This window comes from Lithobates pipiens, unplaced genomic scaffold, assembly GCF_037356315.1.
Source record: "Lithobates pipiens isolate NorthernLeopardFrog02 unplaced genomic scaffold, aLitPip1_a1.2 Scaffold_22, whole genome shotgun sequence".
Lineage (NCBI taxonomy): Eukaryota > Metazoa > Chordata > Amphibia > Anura > Ranidae > Lithobates > Lithobates pipiens.
The window spans coordinates 63,817,157-63,833,814 of NW_027507784.1; the positions used below are offsets into that span (position 1 = coordinate 63,817,157).

Here is a 16,658-nt window from a genome sequence, read left to right on the forward strand (position 1 = left end):
TAAAAAAAAAAAAAAAGACAATTCTGCAACTGAGCAAATTTCAGTGTTTTTTGATTTGATTACATTATTGAATAAAATGTATTATTTGTTTATAGTTTATTATAATTTATGATTTTGTGTTTAAAACTATATCATGAGTTATTCCTAAGAATTACAGGCCTACAGTATAAAACGCCATATTTCCATGCAAAACAATGTACCGCTTTCAGCATCAGACATCATACCGCCAGGGAGGTTAAACATGATTGTTTTGCAACATTACTTATTTTATATTGATTACTTTTTAATACTGTTTTACTTTAGTAATTGAAAGTTTTAATTTTTTTTTTTTTTCAAGCATGAATGTTTGCATCATCATTCGAAAAACAAGAAACACTCAAAGAAATCAAAGAAACATCATCGGAAGAGGTCTCGCTCGCGCTCTGTGAGTACAGGCCTGCAGCTGTTGTATTTGTAGGCTTTTTGTAGACTCCTCTTTTCAGTAAGCACACTTTATATGGTAACACTGCCACATAGTGGAGCTGTTCAGACTGTGCAGTTAGCATTTTTGAGGGGTCTGCTAAAAACAAAAACAGAGGATGTTTTGAGACATGAAACGAAAACACAGATGGAAGGTTGAGCAGTTCAGTTGGGCAGTACTGCACATCCATCTTTCTATTTTAGCAAGGGGAACAATAATTCTAATTTTACTTTACTTTTTGATGTAAAGTACTTGGCTACTTCCTAACCGGAAAATTGCTAATGTTTTGACCTTTTTTATTTTTATTTTTTTCCCCCCCTCTCAGGGCTCGGAATCCGAGGATGAAGAGGAGAACCACACAAAAAAGAAGACAAGGCAAAGGTCAGACTCCAGGTCTGGCTCTGAACATTCCTCCAGTGGAGAATCAGGTAACATTTGCTGCCATATTAATTTGGGGGAGTGTATAACGGGGGGGGGGGGGGGATTTCCAATAATTTCCATCCAAAACCAAGAAGGGAAAGGAAATCCACCTAAAGCAATGGAATCCCCTTCCACCAGAACTTGTGTCCTCATTGGAAGATTCCCCTCTATTCTTGTTCTGGTGATAATGCAATATGTGAACTTTTCTTTCACTCTTAGGGATGATGGTAGACAGGACAAATGGGGTGACTCTCCCTAACATGGACAAAGACAGCAAGAACTCCCTAACCGGTGTTATAAATCCTTTCCACTCTATCCAAAATTTAAAAATAAAGTTTAGCCTTTAGTTATAGTTTATTTGACCGCTAGGTAGTGTCTAAATTGTTGGCTCAGAGCAGTTTATTCAACGGGAATCACTTTGATGTAATACATCGTTATTGTTTGGGAACAGAGATTAGCGGTTGGTTGGTTGGTGCAGGAACCATATTAACCATGACAGCAGTCTTCCCTTCAGGTTTCAGTTCATGTCTTGTGTTGTAGTTCATATGACCTGGTCTTTATGTTTATTTTATCCTCCTTTTTTTTGACAGAAAAAAGTTATAAAAAGACAAAGAAGCACAAAAAGAAGAGCAAGAAGAAAAGACATAAATCTGTAAGCATGTTTTTCTTTTATTCAGGAAGTGTTTATAGTACAAGATGTAACAGGCTTTCTTGATTTAGAACATGTACATGTTTGTTTCCATGTCTTATGTGTAACATTAGCATTTTTTATTTTGTCTTGTAGTTTATTATTATGAAATGTTTAGCATTGAGGCTACTCCTAGCTCAATGGCGGAGATGGTTTCCTGTTAAGATGTATGCATTGCAGAGCTAAAGAGGAAGTAAACCCTGATGGGTTTTACTTCCTCTGTTTCCCTGCAAAGGTAAATCACAATGGGCTACTATTGCATAGTAGCCCATTATGTGTCACTTACCTGACACAGGAGCCTGCGATGTCACTGCTGCCCCCTCTTCCACGAAGCGTCCATCTTCCTTCCGGGTATCACAGCTCCGGCGCTGTGATTGGCCGCGGGAGCCACCACTAACGGCACAGTCAGCGTTAGTATTGGCATGCTCAGTGTGCCTACGCGCCATTGTCTACGGTGCATGCGCCATAGACAGCGGTGCCTGTCTTTTGAAAATATCTCCTAAACCGAGTAGGTTTGGGAGATATTTATTGCACCTACAGGTAAGCCTTAATCTATGCTTACCTGTAGGTAAAAGTGGTCTGTAAGGTTTTACAACCATTTTAATTGGATGATGTGCTTTGTGCTGTCTGTACAAAGGCTGGACTTAGTCACTTTACGCTAAGAAATACAGTCCAGATGCTTTTCTTCATGTGCGTGTTTTTTTTTTTATGCAGCCCCCCCCCCCCCCCCTTTTTTTTCTTAACCTTAAATAAGGGCCAGTTCACACCTCGTGCAGTCCAGTGCGGGGGGGGGGGGGGGGGGGGGGTTTCCTCTGCATCAAAAAATGCATGGAAAGTAGGTTGTGTGGTTTTCAATGGCATAGTTTGCACTAGTGCTTGCAGTTCCAGTTACATTACACGTTATTTAAGGTTAAGAAAAAAGATGGAGGAGAAAAAAAATGCACTGAACTGCATAAAAAACATACTAGAACACATCAAAAACGTGCATGCAGCAAAGCATCTGGGCTGCGTTTCTATGGTGTTAAACTAGCCCAAAGGACATTTGTTTTCCAGTGCGTTTTAGGTGTGTTCCAGGAAAAATGCAGCAGGTTATACACTTTGTTTCAGAACTGTAAGCACTGGTGTGAACTATGCCATTTGAAAACAATTTAACTTACTTCTGTGTATGTATGTATGTGTGTATGTATACACACACACACACACACACACACACACACACACTCTATCTCTCTGAACAGCACCCTCTTCATCAGCATGGGATGAGGTGAAAAGTAAAACTGGAAAAGTCTCCTCAGCAGTTGGTTATATCAGCCTTAACAACCGACCTCTAAGGATCAGCATGCTGCTTTTGTTGTACTTTTCCAATTTTACATTTCACCTCAGTCATCCTCCTTTCAATTCCATACCCTGATAAAGGTGGTGATCTAGCCCCAGAAATATTTTGGTTATATCAATGGAATGTATCAGTCTTTTTAATGGAATCGACTTTTAGAAATTTGTGTGAGTTCGCCATATTTGCTCTTCTGGTTCTTGATATACCTTTTTTAATGTGAGCTACCTGCCCAGTGTGCAAACTCACCATGATGCACTGAATGCTGTGAAATTTATGGGCATAAATTCCATTGTGAGATCCATGGCAACAGTCCATCTTTTCTTTATTTTTTTATTTTATTTTTTTTCGCTGTTCATGTTAACATAACCCAATATGATTTCAGAAAAAACAGCCCTTTTGGTGGAAAAAAATCTCAACCTATCCCCACACACACACACACTCCACTGTTTGCCAGTTAGAACACTCCACTTTTCTCAGTGGGGGTTCGATCCGCTGATCCCCACTGAGCAGGCGGATGACGGGTCCGTCTCCACTCCCTGTGCCGAGACAGTCCTGTCAGAGCCCCACTCTCCTCTATGTGGAGATTGGAAGAAAACGCACTGCCTGTCCATTTTCATCTGATCTGCCAGATGAATGGAAAATAGGGTCTCTATCCGTCTGGATTTGGCAGACAGGATCTGATTGGATAGCAGTGGGTGTCAACGGACCTGTCACGGCTGACATCTGCTGCACTGTAGGGGTGAACGGAGTGTCTGATCAGGTCCACCTGAAAAACTGACAGGCGGACCTGATCGGAAAGCCTGTGTGAAAGGGCCCTTAGTTGAAGGTTTAATGAATGCTCCAAAGCAAGACAGTCCACCTGAACTGCACCCTCTGGGAAGGGAATAAATAGCTGTACCTGCACCTTGATTTACTGACCACCTTGATCAGTGATGATCCCAGCAAATCCTAACCATGTGGCGATTTGCATCTGATGTGCAGATTACGCTGTGTTTCACTCTCGAAACACAACCCGTTGATGTCAGGCTTACTTACTCTAAGAGATCTCAAGACATAGGAGCTGTGTGCTGCATAGAGATGGGAAGAGAAAACCTTGCAACTGTGCTAAAAGTGAAAACATTAAAAAAATGTTAAAATAATATAGTAACAAGCACAATAGGTATAAATTGGTCACAACAGCTAATATACAGACGTGCTGAGCATATAAAATATAGTGCAAACCATAAATAACAGAAAAATTGTGAATTCCATTATATCAAGAAATTAAGTCCAGTGAAAGTGAAAAAAGTGCCACATGTGAACCGTGTTAAATCTTCAAGTGTCCCATATATTCATATACCAATGGTGTGGCTCCTGCTTACCAGAACACTTTGCCCCCCTATTACAGAGCAGTCAAAGCAAGCTTGTTATATGGCCAGGCTTCCACCGCAGAGCCGCACACAACCTCTAATTCAGGTCAGGACTCGCAGCTCGCCTTCCGTTTCAACAGTACCGCTTTTCTCAGCGGTAATGGAGGTTCAAAGCATTCTTGTAAACATGAGCCATTAAGTGTTTGTAGAGGTACACATTGGTATATGAATAAATGGACACTTGCTAATGATTTCACACTGTTCACGTTTGGCACTTTATTGGACTTTTGGCTTTGTTTGCAGCACTTTTGTATATTAGTGGCTGTGACCAATTTATATCTCCTATTGGTGTGCTTGCTGCTATATTCTTTTAAAGGTTTCACTTTTAGCAAAGTTGCAAGGTTTTCTTCTCCCAGCTCCATGCAGCACACAGCTCCTATGTCTTGAGATCTCTCTCATATTGGACTTTTTTTGCTTTCACTGGACTTTGATACAATTTAGTTCACTAGTTTTCTTTATTTTTTATTTTATTTTTTTATACTATATTGTATATGTGCAGCACTTTTGTATGTGAACAGAGATGGGAAGGTCTGAAAAAAAAAACAAAAAAAAGGGATATAGGGGGAAAATAGTTGCTCCTAAAGCCTGTGGTGGTGTATGTATTTTTATTTTTATTTTATTTTTTGTGTGTTTTTCTGGATAAATTGATAAAAAAAAAAAGTGTGGAATGTGTTTTTACAATGATAAAACGCCTATGACAATGAAGACCTTAACCCTTGCATATACCTAGTGAAGTGACTGGCCTCAGGTGTTACACAGAGATGAAACAAATGTCATCATCAAAAACGGCCATGAATGCTTCATCCATTCAAAAATTTTATAGGATCTTTCGGCTCTATAAAGCTGAGGGCTGAAGTTATGGCAGTGTGGAGAGATATGACAGCTGAGTGGAGAGAAGGGCTACACTCCCCTTCACACAGGAACAGAGCTGAGGTGGTCAATCAGACTATGCCCTTCCCTGTCACCATTTTTCTCTTGGTGTCAGGAAAACTAGGAAGTGATTTATGCAGATAACAGAGGAACAAGGCAGCAGACAAAAATGACAATTGGTGCTCTGGATAGAGATAAATATACACTATGGAGCGATAGCCTTTGTTCAAATTTCATGTCTGAGGTTTATAACCACTTTAATGAAAGATTTCTGAGACTTTACATAAAGTCTTAAATTATTGCAAGTTCTCTCAGCAGAAGACAAGCAAATCCTTGAATGCAATTCAAGTAGCACTGTACTGCTCAAACAAGAGAAATATGCATTTCTGCCTCTAGGGGGCAATGCAGAGGAAAGGCTCCAGTTTAGTTTGCTTGTGGGCTCCATCTCATATCTCCTACAGTTGGGTGATTGTTGGCATAAAGTAGATGATAGTTATTGGCATCTCAGGCCTTAATTGACAGGTAAGAGTATAAACTTGTCTGATATAGTATTTTATCTTTATAGCCTTTAAATGATTCCGATTAATGTTCTCCACCATTACAGCATAATGTTTACCTATAGTCTGGTCAGTAAATTGGTTTTTCTTTTCCTCCTCTCAGTAAAATGGTGAGACCAACATCTAGAATTTGGAAACCTTTCCACAGTGCAATTTCTGCTGAGAGCAAAGCTGCAATTTGCAAATATTGTGAGAAGAAATATTCTTTTACGTTTCCAGTGTACCAAAATGACTTTCAATTTGTAAAACTACTCCACACTGATTTTTTTTTATTATTTTTTTTTTTTTTTTTTCAATTTATTCAGAGAATTTCTTTTTTTTTTTTTCTGAAGCAAAGCAGGGAAAAATGTACTCATTCCTTCAAAATTCCAGAAATGTTACATCTCTTGTACTGCTGCACTCCTCCACCTCAGAATGTTGTCAATTTTGGGATGAGCAGACGTCCAATGGGTCCCACAACTAGTTATCTAAAAGCAGGATGGGCACAGACGTCCCCAGGAATTGTGTTCAGCTCAGCTGGCTTGTATATCTGAACAAATGGACAATTGTTACTAGATTATATCTGGAGATCTAAACGGCTGTGTTTTTAGAAGCTATGCAAGGGTTTTTGTTTTAGACCAGAGTTTCTCTTTAACCACTTTGTTCTTTCCATGGTGACATGAACAGAATTCTCCAGAATCTGAAGGAGAGAGGGAAAGAGATAGAAAAGACAGAGACAAGGATGAGAAGGAACGACCGAGGCAGAAAGAATCAAAACAGCAGAGATCTCCTAAAAGGAAATCCACAAAGGAGAAGGATTCTGTAAGTGGAGATTTTTAAGTAAATATATCTATTTTTTATATTTCATGTGTGTGTATATATTATTATATAATTTTATTTTAGTTTTATTTAGTTGCTAGGCAAATGGAAATGTTCAAATTTAAAGCGGAGGTCCACCCTAAAATGGACCTTCCGCTCATCGGAACCCTCCCCCCCCTCCGGCGCCACAATTGCCACCTTTCAGGGGGGAGGGGGGTGCAGGTACCTGTACAGTACAGGTATCTGCACCCACTTCTGGGATAGCTCTCTGCGGAAAGGGGCGTAGATTACGCCCCTTTCCGAAAGTCCCCTGCTGCCTGTTGGGAAACACACAGATCCCAGAGGCAGCGGGTCCATCCTTATTGCTCAGCGCGATTGGCGCATGCGCAGTAGGGAACCGAGAAATGAAGCCGAAAGGCTCCACTTCCTGATTCCCATACCCAAGATGGCGGCGGCAGCACCCGAGAGACGATCGAGAGATCGGCTTCGGGTGCCGACATCGCGGGCGCGCTGGACAGGTAAGTGTCACTATTTTAAAAGTCAGCAGCTGCAGTATTTGTAGCTGCTGGCTTTAAAAAAAATTTTAAAAAAACGCGGAGTTCCGGCGGACTCCCGCTTTAAGTGATTTTTTTTTTATTTATTTTAATTTTTTTTTCCAGTTTTAGCTAGTGGTGGAAATCCATTATCATTTAGGCTTGAAGAATGGCAGATATCCCTCCACCCCAGATGAGTTTCCCATCACCTTTTATTGAAAGTAAAAATCCTGCAATAAGCTCCTGATTTTATGTTGGCGAAAGTATATTTCTGTTTCCTTTGGTCACAGTTCTGCAGTGTTGTCCTGAAGGCTGTACTTTTATAACCACTTAAGCACTTTTATTTTTTTACACTTTCATCAGAGTAGTTCAGTGTCACCATAGTACTACTTTGGGGAGTGGATTTTTTTTATTTTTTTTTTACACTTTGCTGCTAGATTTGGCCCACAGCTGTCATGAATCAATCACAGCATATGAGTGACAACTGTTATCACATGATCAACATGCCCCCAAGTTCTGGGATCCACAATCTGCTGTGTCCACTGCAGCACATCGCGTTCCTAAGCCGGAGCAGGCAAAATCATGTGCTCTTGATTTTGCCTGCCCTGTTTCTGAATCCACCCACCTATACCAGAATTTTAAAAAAAAATGTGGGCAGCCTCATATGTCATCTCATATAGTGGTCCAAATTAACCAGCCTTTTCCATGACTCCAGGCCAAGAGCATCAGTTTCCCATTTCAATACTTTGTGTTTGCACATAGAAAAACCGTTGCCGTAGCATTATCCATAGTTTCATCCTCCAATGCTCCCAAAAGGCACACCAGAGAGGACTACATTCGGAAGAATGGGGAGATGCTAATGTAATGTAAACAAGCATTTCCCCGTTCTGCCTAGTGACACTGTCACTGATCACCGCTCCCTGTAATCGGGAGCGGTGATCAGTGAGGTGTCACACGTAGCCCCTCCTCCCCACAGTTAGTCACTCCCTAGGACACACTTAACCCCTACAGCACCACCTAGTGTTAACCCCTTCACTGCCAGTCACATTTACACAGTAATCAATGTATTTTTAATCGCACTGATCGCTGTATAAATGTGAATGGTCCCAAAAATGTGTCAAAATTGTCCAATGTGTCTGCCATAATTTCGCAGTCACCATAAAAAAACGCTGATCACCGCCATTACTAGTAAAAAAAAAAATATTAAAAATGCCATAAAACTATCCCCTATTTTGTAGGCACTAACTTTTGCGCAAACCAATCAAACGCTTATTGCGGGGTTTTTTTTTATACCAAAAATATGTAGAAGAATACGTATCGGCCTAAACTGAGGAAAAAAATTGTTTTTTTTATATATATTTTTTGTGGATATTTATTATAGCAAAAAGTAAAAAATGCGTGTTTTTTTTTTTTCAAAATTGTCGCTATTTTTATGTTTATAGCGCAAAAAATAAACGCAGAGGTGACCAAATACAGCTCTATATGTGGGGGGAAAGAATAAGTCAGTCTCGTTTGGGAGCCACACCACACAATTGTCAGTTAAAGCGACAAAGTGCTCTGGTCGTTGGCCAGCCAAATGGTCTGGGGCTGAAGTGGTTAAAAGATAAGTTCACCTTTGTTTAAAAAAAAAAAAAATGCACATCTTTTTGCAGATAAAAAAAAAAAATTGCATTTTTTTTTCTAAACTAGGAGTCCACAAAGCAATCACACCCACAATCAGAAGAGCTCATGCGGGGCTCTTGCAGACTGTAAGCTGTCTGCTCATACCACATACAGGCAAGCCGGTACACAATGACGGGAAGCATCAGTGAGCTACCTAGAGTGCTCAACAGCACCCACAGCTGCAAAGGCTGTTGGTGTTTGTAGTTCTCACATTCACGGAACTCTGTGAATGAATGATGCGGCAGGGTGGGGGGAGACCCGCAGAGCTGTGTTTGTTCCATTATTTTGTGTGGTGATTTTATTGTGGTTTTTATTTTTTAAATTGTAACCGTGAGTGTGAGGGAACATTCTACATTTTACACTCATTCCATGGTGCAAGTCTTGATTCACACCTATGCATTTTTAGTTGTTTTTGCAGATTTGCACTACAGTCCGTCTAACATGGTTTTCTATGGAACACGTTCTGCAGAGCAAATATGCAAAAAGCACAAAAAATGCGCATGTGTGAATCAGGTCTTACATGTTACAAAAGGTGAACTTTTCATTTTTTAAGTTGAAACTACAAAAGGCTGAATACACAGGCTTTGCATATTGGGGTGCTCTTTAGCATGCCAAAGTATTTGTGATTTGTTTTACGGTCTATCCAGTTTTAGTTTTGCTACACGGCCAGGCAGAAGACACAGCTTTTTCTCTTTATAGACATGTAGAACGAATATATTGATGGCCTCCCTCCACTCCAGCCTCCCTAACAATCAGCAGCAGGAGATTGAAAAGGCCATCTCTCTGCTCGCACGGCTTGACTCCAGTCAGCATGTTAAAACATTTTTGCACGCAACCCACAGATTGGCGTTCAGTTCTGCCCCTTTCTTCTTGTTGCTACTGTGTAGGAATTGTCAAATTCATGTAACACTAGTTCCATTTTCAAAACCTATATCTCCATTTACAAATTAATACAGAACTGCATTATTTGTGCTTTTAAATCTCCCCAGATTATTTTATTTTATGTCCTGTAATCACAATTCATTATTTAACTATTTTCCATGACCATTGTAGGGTAATTGGGACACATCCGGAAGTGAATTAAGTGAAGGGGAATTGGAAAAGAGAAGACGGACCCTCCTGGAGCAGCTGGATGATGATCAATAATACCTTATAACCAAATAAGTTTACAATAAAATGTGACATATTTTAGTTGCTAGCAGGAAATTCTACTTTCCATTAACTCAAATATCCACACTCTGTAAGAAAAAAAAAAAAAGTACTCGCACACAAAGGATTATCTCCATTTGAGGAGATCTGGGCCTCTTTGCAGAGTGTTGTAAATTTTAACGTTAATTTCAAAGAGTTGCCTTAAAACCTTTGAACAGAATGTGCCACGTGATTTCCTGTAAGCCTGTACCTTGTGTAGACCATACACCGTATTCTCTGCTGAGCTGTAAGTGGGCGACAAAGGGGGACTGAATTGTATGTCTGATTTAAACAAAGTCCTATTTTTTTTATTTGTTTTATTTACAGCCGCTCTCCCCTTTAAACCAGTGACTTTTTTTTTTTTTCCCCTGTGGCACATACGTTCCTGACTGGGATATTTTTGTACATTTTTATGAAGTATTAAAACCTCGTCTTCTAGTTTGTGGTAGTATTTTTCTTTATATAATCTTTATTCTTGACACATGGAATACAACATGGCCAACAATGCCTCATTGATTAGGGTTTGCAGATTAGCAGGAATAAATGCATCAACATGTCAGACTATAAAAACAGGAAAAACAAGGGTGAATAGGTTGGGGACTTGGGAAGGGGGGAAGCATACAAGGCATCATTTCTAAGGGGGTTATCCCCTGAGTGATCCTGAGTAAGCACATGACCAATGCAATAGGACAACTTTATAAACCCCAGGGTGCCCCCCCCATGAGGCGGCCACAGATGACCTGACCAGCTCCATCTCCAGAGGAAGGGCGGGAGCCCCACCAAGGCACTAGGGTTATAAGTCTAGTTCCTCACCTAGTGCAACCAGCAATATATTGCAAGAACAATAACTGAAAGAAAAGTACAGCAAACAGTAGAGGTCGAACAATCTATTGGCCAATATTTGTCATTTTTTAATTAATCGGCATCGGCCAATTGTGCTAATAAAAACGGCAGATTTAAAACTTCATCGCGATTTGCAAATTACTTCTGTAATAGAAGTCAATGCAAGTTGCCTGAAGTCTTCCCATGGAGGGACTTGTCTGGGCAGCCTGCAAAGTCTGAGAAAGACCAAAGAGATGCAATGTTTATACTTCTCAATGGACTGAACTACAAAGGACAGCAAGTATGTAGTTTCATGATGATATCTCCAGACAAGGAGGATCAGAGGAAGGGCCCCTAGTCTGTCGTTTGCGAACTCGGGATCATCATTTGCTACTTGCAGGAAGCCATGGTTGAGGCATCGAGATGTCTGGAATGCTGCTCCAATCTGAGAAATCAACTGGTTCAAGCCCCGGGGTTTTCAGGAAACGGAAGATCATCTTTAGTGCTTAGCAGGCCCACCGGCCATTTTTGGATGCCTGCAGGCTAAATGGGAAAACCCCATAGATATGTAAGGCCAGCGGATTGAGTCACGGCCAGTAAGGGGCGGTGGGCCTAGGGAGAGGGGTTTGGTGGAAAGACGTGTGCGCCCTGTCAAAGACCAGTCTGTTACACATTTTTTGCATGATGCGCTCTTGTATATTTATGAAGCTTGCAAATTGTATCCCTGGGTATTCAGGGTCATCTGATGGGGTAAAAAGAAAACGAGGTGCGCCAGACTAAGTGCAGTATATTGAAAACCGTTTATTTAAAACCAATTAAAGCCAATTCGCTACTCGCACAACATCGGTGAGAAACGAGCATATGAGGTAAGGATGTTCGTGGTCTCTATAGGATCACTGTGGGGTCCGGAGCTGTATCCAGAGGAGCGGGCTGCAGTGGGTGGATCAGCAGAGCGATATACAGGACCAGCCTGGTTCCTGTTTGTCGGCGTGCGCACCAGTGTGGAATGCACTTGGAGGAGTCCATGAACCGGAAGTGACATGTGGGTGTGTCAGATGATGCGTTTCAAAGTTTCTGCTTTTTTCTTGAGATCTACTTTTTTCCTTTTCTATTCATCTGATGGGGGGGACTGAGCACCCTGTGGGCCCTGTCTGAATCTCCCAGCATCTGACCCGATTGAAATAAAGTTTCAGGAAACACCACCTGCAGCATGGGGATTATATCCTTGGGTGCGATGACTTCCAGCAGGCCACAAATGTGAATGTTTGCCCGCCTGTTGTGATTTTCAAAGTCAATTAGCTTTTATTTTCTGATCATGAACATAGGACTGATGCCTAAGCATGGAGATAGCAGGCACAGCATCATCAAATTTCATCAGAGTCTCAACTTGTAACCTAGTGTAGTAGTGTCAGTTTTCAGTTGCTCAATATCTTAAAAGCCCACTCAATCCAGTTAGTGAAGCGCTCTAAATCCTCCTTTGTGGGAAAAGACCATAGGTGCTGTTTAACGTCCCTATCCCCTGCCAGGTCAGCGATCTCAGAGCCCTGTTCTTGCGGTGTGTTGGCACAGGGGGATAGAACTGCTTATCACCCTTGGAGAGGGGATGGGAGATGATGCAGGCTGAGCCTCATGCTACTGCTGTGGGGCCGTTCGATTTCCCATTCTGCTGGCGAGGATTGTCCGAGAAGAAAGATTCCAGTGATCCCTGGTGGGTCTGGAAGGTTTTTAGCCTGCGAGGATGCCCGCTGATGTTGTAACATACCCGGAGGCAAAAAACGAGGGAGAATCACCTTTTTAGCTGTGTTTTAAGCTGCAGGCCAGATGGAGCTCAAGCACGGCACGTCCTCACGCCTCCATAGTCAGAGCATGCCCTGTAGTATTTATTTTAACTTTTATCACAGTGAAACTTCATCTGCACACTGCTTAAATGCAGCAGCCGTTTTCATCAAAGCACATGAAAAAAGAACTGTCTGTTGAGCATAACTCTGGCCAAGTGCTGCCTTAAAGGGGAAGTAAACCCTGATGGATTTACTTCCTCTTTGTCTCCCTGCAAAGGTAAAGCATAATGCGCTACTATGCATCGCACAGTAGCCCATTATGTGTCACTTACCTGACAAGAGCCAGCGATGTCACTGCTGTCCCCTGTAGCACGAAGCGTTCATCTTCTTCTGGATAGTGCTGCGACGGCGCTGTGAGTGGCCGGAGCAGCGATGACGTCACTCCCACGCATGCACATGGCAGCCGCCACTAGCAGCATTTTGCCGTTGGCAGCAGCATGCTCAGTGCGCCTGCGCGCCGCTTGTCTACGATACATGCGCCGTAGACAGCTGTGTGTGTGTGTGTGTATGTATATGTATATGTATATGTATATATATATATATATATATATATATATATATATATATATATATATAAAAAATGTATGTGTATATGTGTGTATGTGTATATATATATATATATATATATATATATATATATATATATATATGTATGTGTGTGTGTGTGTGTATATATACACACACACACACACACACACACACACACACACACACACACACACACACACACACACACACACACACACGTGTGTGTATATATAAACTTTAACATTTTTCATGTCTGTTTATTTACCTGTAAAAGACTCCCTTGTGTCGACATCCAAAAGCCTTGAGACTGGTGCTGGTTGCCGCCATCTTTGATGTGATATAGCCCCAGTTGATTTAAAGCTGCCACTCAAGGGGCACTTCATCCCTTCATCTCCCCAGTGTATGTGATTTATAAAATTATGGTGCCTAATACCTTAATTCAGAGTGCCCCTCGGCTGTAACGTGACTGCCCGTTGGTCTCCTCTCCCGATCTGATAGCTCCGGGGGCGGGGGGGAGAGAGAGAGTAAGTATCCCCAGCTGACGTCAGCTGATACGAGGAGGAGGAGACCAGCAGGCAGTTGCGTGAGCGGCACTCAGGAATAAGCTATTAGGCAGCATATTTTTATAAATCGCATACTCTGGGAGCATCATGTTATCTAACAGTGAACTATAAAAAGCAAAGCGTTATTTTTACAGCAGGAGGGGAGGATCGGGAAGCTGACGGGGAGGGAGGATGGAGGAGTGGACAGAGGAGAGAGATAGGTGAGCGGCGGCTGATGGAGGCGCGTAAACTAACCACGGTGTCAGGGCTCAGCAGCCATGATAAATCGTAGTGTGTACAGGGGTAGGGCAGAACCAGGAATATCAGCCAGGTATTTCAGCTGATGCAAAGGGCCAAATTACACAGCAATGGGTGTGTGTGTGTGTGTAATCTTTTGGTTTTATTTGATCACACCTGCGGTTTTATTTTTTTTGCGGTATAAACAAGAGCAAAAAAAAAATTGTATATTGATTGGTTTGTGCAAAAGTTATAGCGTCTACAAACTATAGGATAGATTTATGGGGTTTTTTTTCTTGCATTTTTTATTTTATTTTTCCGAGTAATAGCGGAAGTCAGCAATTTTTAGCAGGACTGCGACCTTGCGGTGGACAAATCTGACACCAAGTGACACTTTTTGGCGACCAGTGACACCAATACATTGATCAGTGGAAGTAGTTAGCAGGGGCGATCAAGTGGTTAAGTGTGCTCCTAGGTAATGCTTTCTTACTGTGGGAGATGAACTGACTGGAGGAAGAGAGACCTCTGTGTTCCTGATTAGTAGGAACACAAGATCTCTCTCTGACATGGCGACATCTACCTTATTTACTGGCATTCTTCCTCTTCTTCTTCTGAACGATCACGGGTGGCCAGTGGACCCGCTGATTGGCTCCCGCTGTGTCCAACCCCCGAATTGTCCTCCCAGGGAATGCCCAGCTGCTCAGCCCCACCGAAGCAGGGAGAGCTGTACTTGCCAATCCTGAAGAGCTGGCAGACATTCCATTACAGACCCACTCTCTGATCAGTACAGGGTGGCTGCTGGCCTCGGCACACTGTGACGCAGACATCAGTAGTCCGGTCATATGTGCGCCCCGGAGCATTAAGCTCACCGACCACCTCTGGAGCTGAGGTTTGTCGTGGCTGATCCAGCGTGGAGATCTGGTCTGCACACGCACCATGGCCAGGCTGGGGAGACTACAAGGATAAGGGTATCCAGCCTGTTACCCAACTAGCTGTTGATAGATCAGAGGATCTATCATCTTGCACAAAAAGCAAAGCTTCCGCAGAAAAACAAAGACGGACCGTTGGGTCCGTCAGGGTTCCCAAGTCCTCCTTCACTAGGCAAAATAAAACTGACTGCATGGCAGGCTGGGGGGTTGTAACCTAAGGGACCACTCTTGGGCGAAACTAGAAAATTCTGTGTTTTAATGACATGCAATGCCTAGTATTCTAAAGGTGGCGTAACAACCCAATGGCTAAGAGAGGAGCTGTCAGTCGGTGAATTACAGAGAAAAGGATTTTACAGGGAGTACAAAAATCCTATTTTTTGGTTGATTCTCCCAGCAGCAGCTGCAAGGATGCCATTTGGAGGGACTGTTTTTAAAATAATTGCCTTTACTTCCACATTAAGAAGGGAAACTGACAAATCGACACCAGAGGCAGCTCACTTTTTAACAGTCCTCCTCAAACAGGCACAAGTCTAATAGTCTTTGGGAGGAATGATCACTAGCGTTTTTCTAGTCTCGATAAAGGATGATGGGAAACAATGGGTGCAAATGAAAGGTGTTTGTAAGAAATTTCTTTGTACGTTTGACTGGATGAATTCCACTAGAAAGTGTTTGTTTTTTTTTTTTTTTTTTTTTTTTTTTTGCTTTTAACATTCAATTTTGTAATGAATCTAGTTTTCTGAATAAAAACGGCATACAATGATCGAAATTCAAATATTCTGGATTTTTTTTCCATCCTGCTCCTTCAAATTTGCTTGTCTTTGTGGTTAAAAAGGTCAAATTGACCCCTCTAAGAATTCGAAAGGTTTTGTATTGAGAACATTCATTCCTTTTTCTAACTAAATTCTACTATTGTTTGCCAGCTTAAGGGATCAAGAGTCTAGGCTGAGTACAGCACTGGTAGAAGCCGCAAGCTCAGTCTCTACTTTTAAAATTGATCAAACATTTTCAGTGATTAACGCCAGGTCTGCAGTCAAACATAGACTGGAAGTACACGACTTCATCATCGAGAACAATGTAGACTGCCTCATCACGAAAGCTGGTTAACCTCTGACTGCAACACCATCCTCACCGAATTGGTGCCGGAAAACTACAGGATCATAACCGAGCACCGGATAGGGAAAAAAGGAGGAGGCCTAGCAGTGATCTTTAAAGGTCACCTTGATCTCACTAAACCATCAGCTCAGAACCCAGTGTCTTTTATGGAAACCCTGACGCTACCTTTTCAACCAACACCCCATGACACCACTCATATTCTACTGTGCTACAGACCACCGGGACCAAAGTCCAATCTTCTTTCACCCCTCACGGAATCCTTTGCAATGCACACCCTAAAATTCAAAAATTTCCTGGCACTCAGAGATTTCAACCTTTGGGCAAACGAGCCTAAAGACCCCATCGCGACTGCCTGCATCAATCAACTAGAAGAACTGGGTCTACAGCAACTGATAAAGACTCCCACGCATGGGTCAGGACACACCCTGGACCTCATTTTCAAACAGAACATCGACGTCAACATACTCGACAACATAACTCTGCCATGGACGGATCACCACGCCATCAAATTCAAAATCGCTACCAACATCACCAACGCAAAACGGAAACCTGTAACAACGCACTGGACCAGATCGCATAAAAAACTGTACTCCGAAGCCTTCAAAACCACTCTGTCCAAAAAAATATCTACAATAACCTTAAACCACTCTACGGAGGAAACACTCAACTCCCTGAACAAGGCATTACTGCAATCAGCAGACTCGGTAGCACCAAAACGCAGGGCTCTCATC

The 16,658-nt window shown here is 42.1% G+C and overlaps 1 protein-coding gene across 3 annotated transcripts in view; it reads left to right on the top strand.

Moving 5' to 3' along the window:
• The window catches only part of PRPF40A (pre-mRNA processing factor 40A), a 63,595-nt gene extending 53,239 nt beyond the window's left edge, over nt 1–10,356 (top strand). For all 3 annotated transcript variants that reach the window (XM_077447670.1, XM_077447671.1, XM_077447672.1), the window contains exons 23-27: nt 338–424; nt 786–888; nt 1,471–1,532; nt 6,404–6,538; nt 9,784–10,356. In XM_077447670.1, coding sequence (XP_077303796.1) covers nt 338–424; nt 786–888; nt 1,471–1,532; nt 6,404–6,538; nt 9,784–9,876 — 480 coding nt within the window. In that variant the 3' untranslated portion in view covers nt 9,877–10,356. The remainder of the gene's footprint in view (nt 1–337; nt 425–785; nt 889–1,470; nt 1,533–6,403; nt 6,539–9,783) is intronic.
• The last annotated feature ends 6,302 nt before the right edge of the window (nt 10,357–16,658 follow it).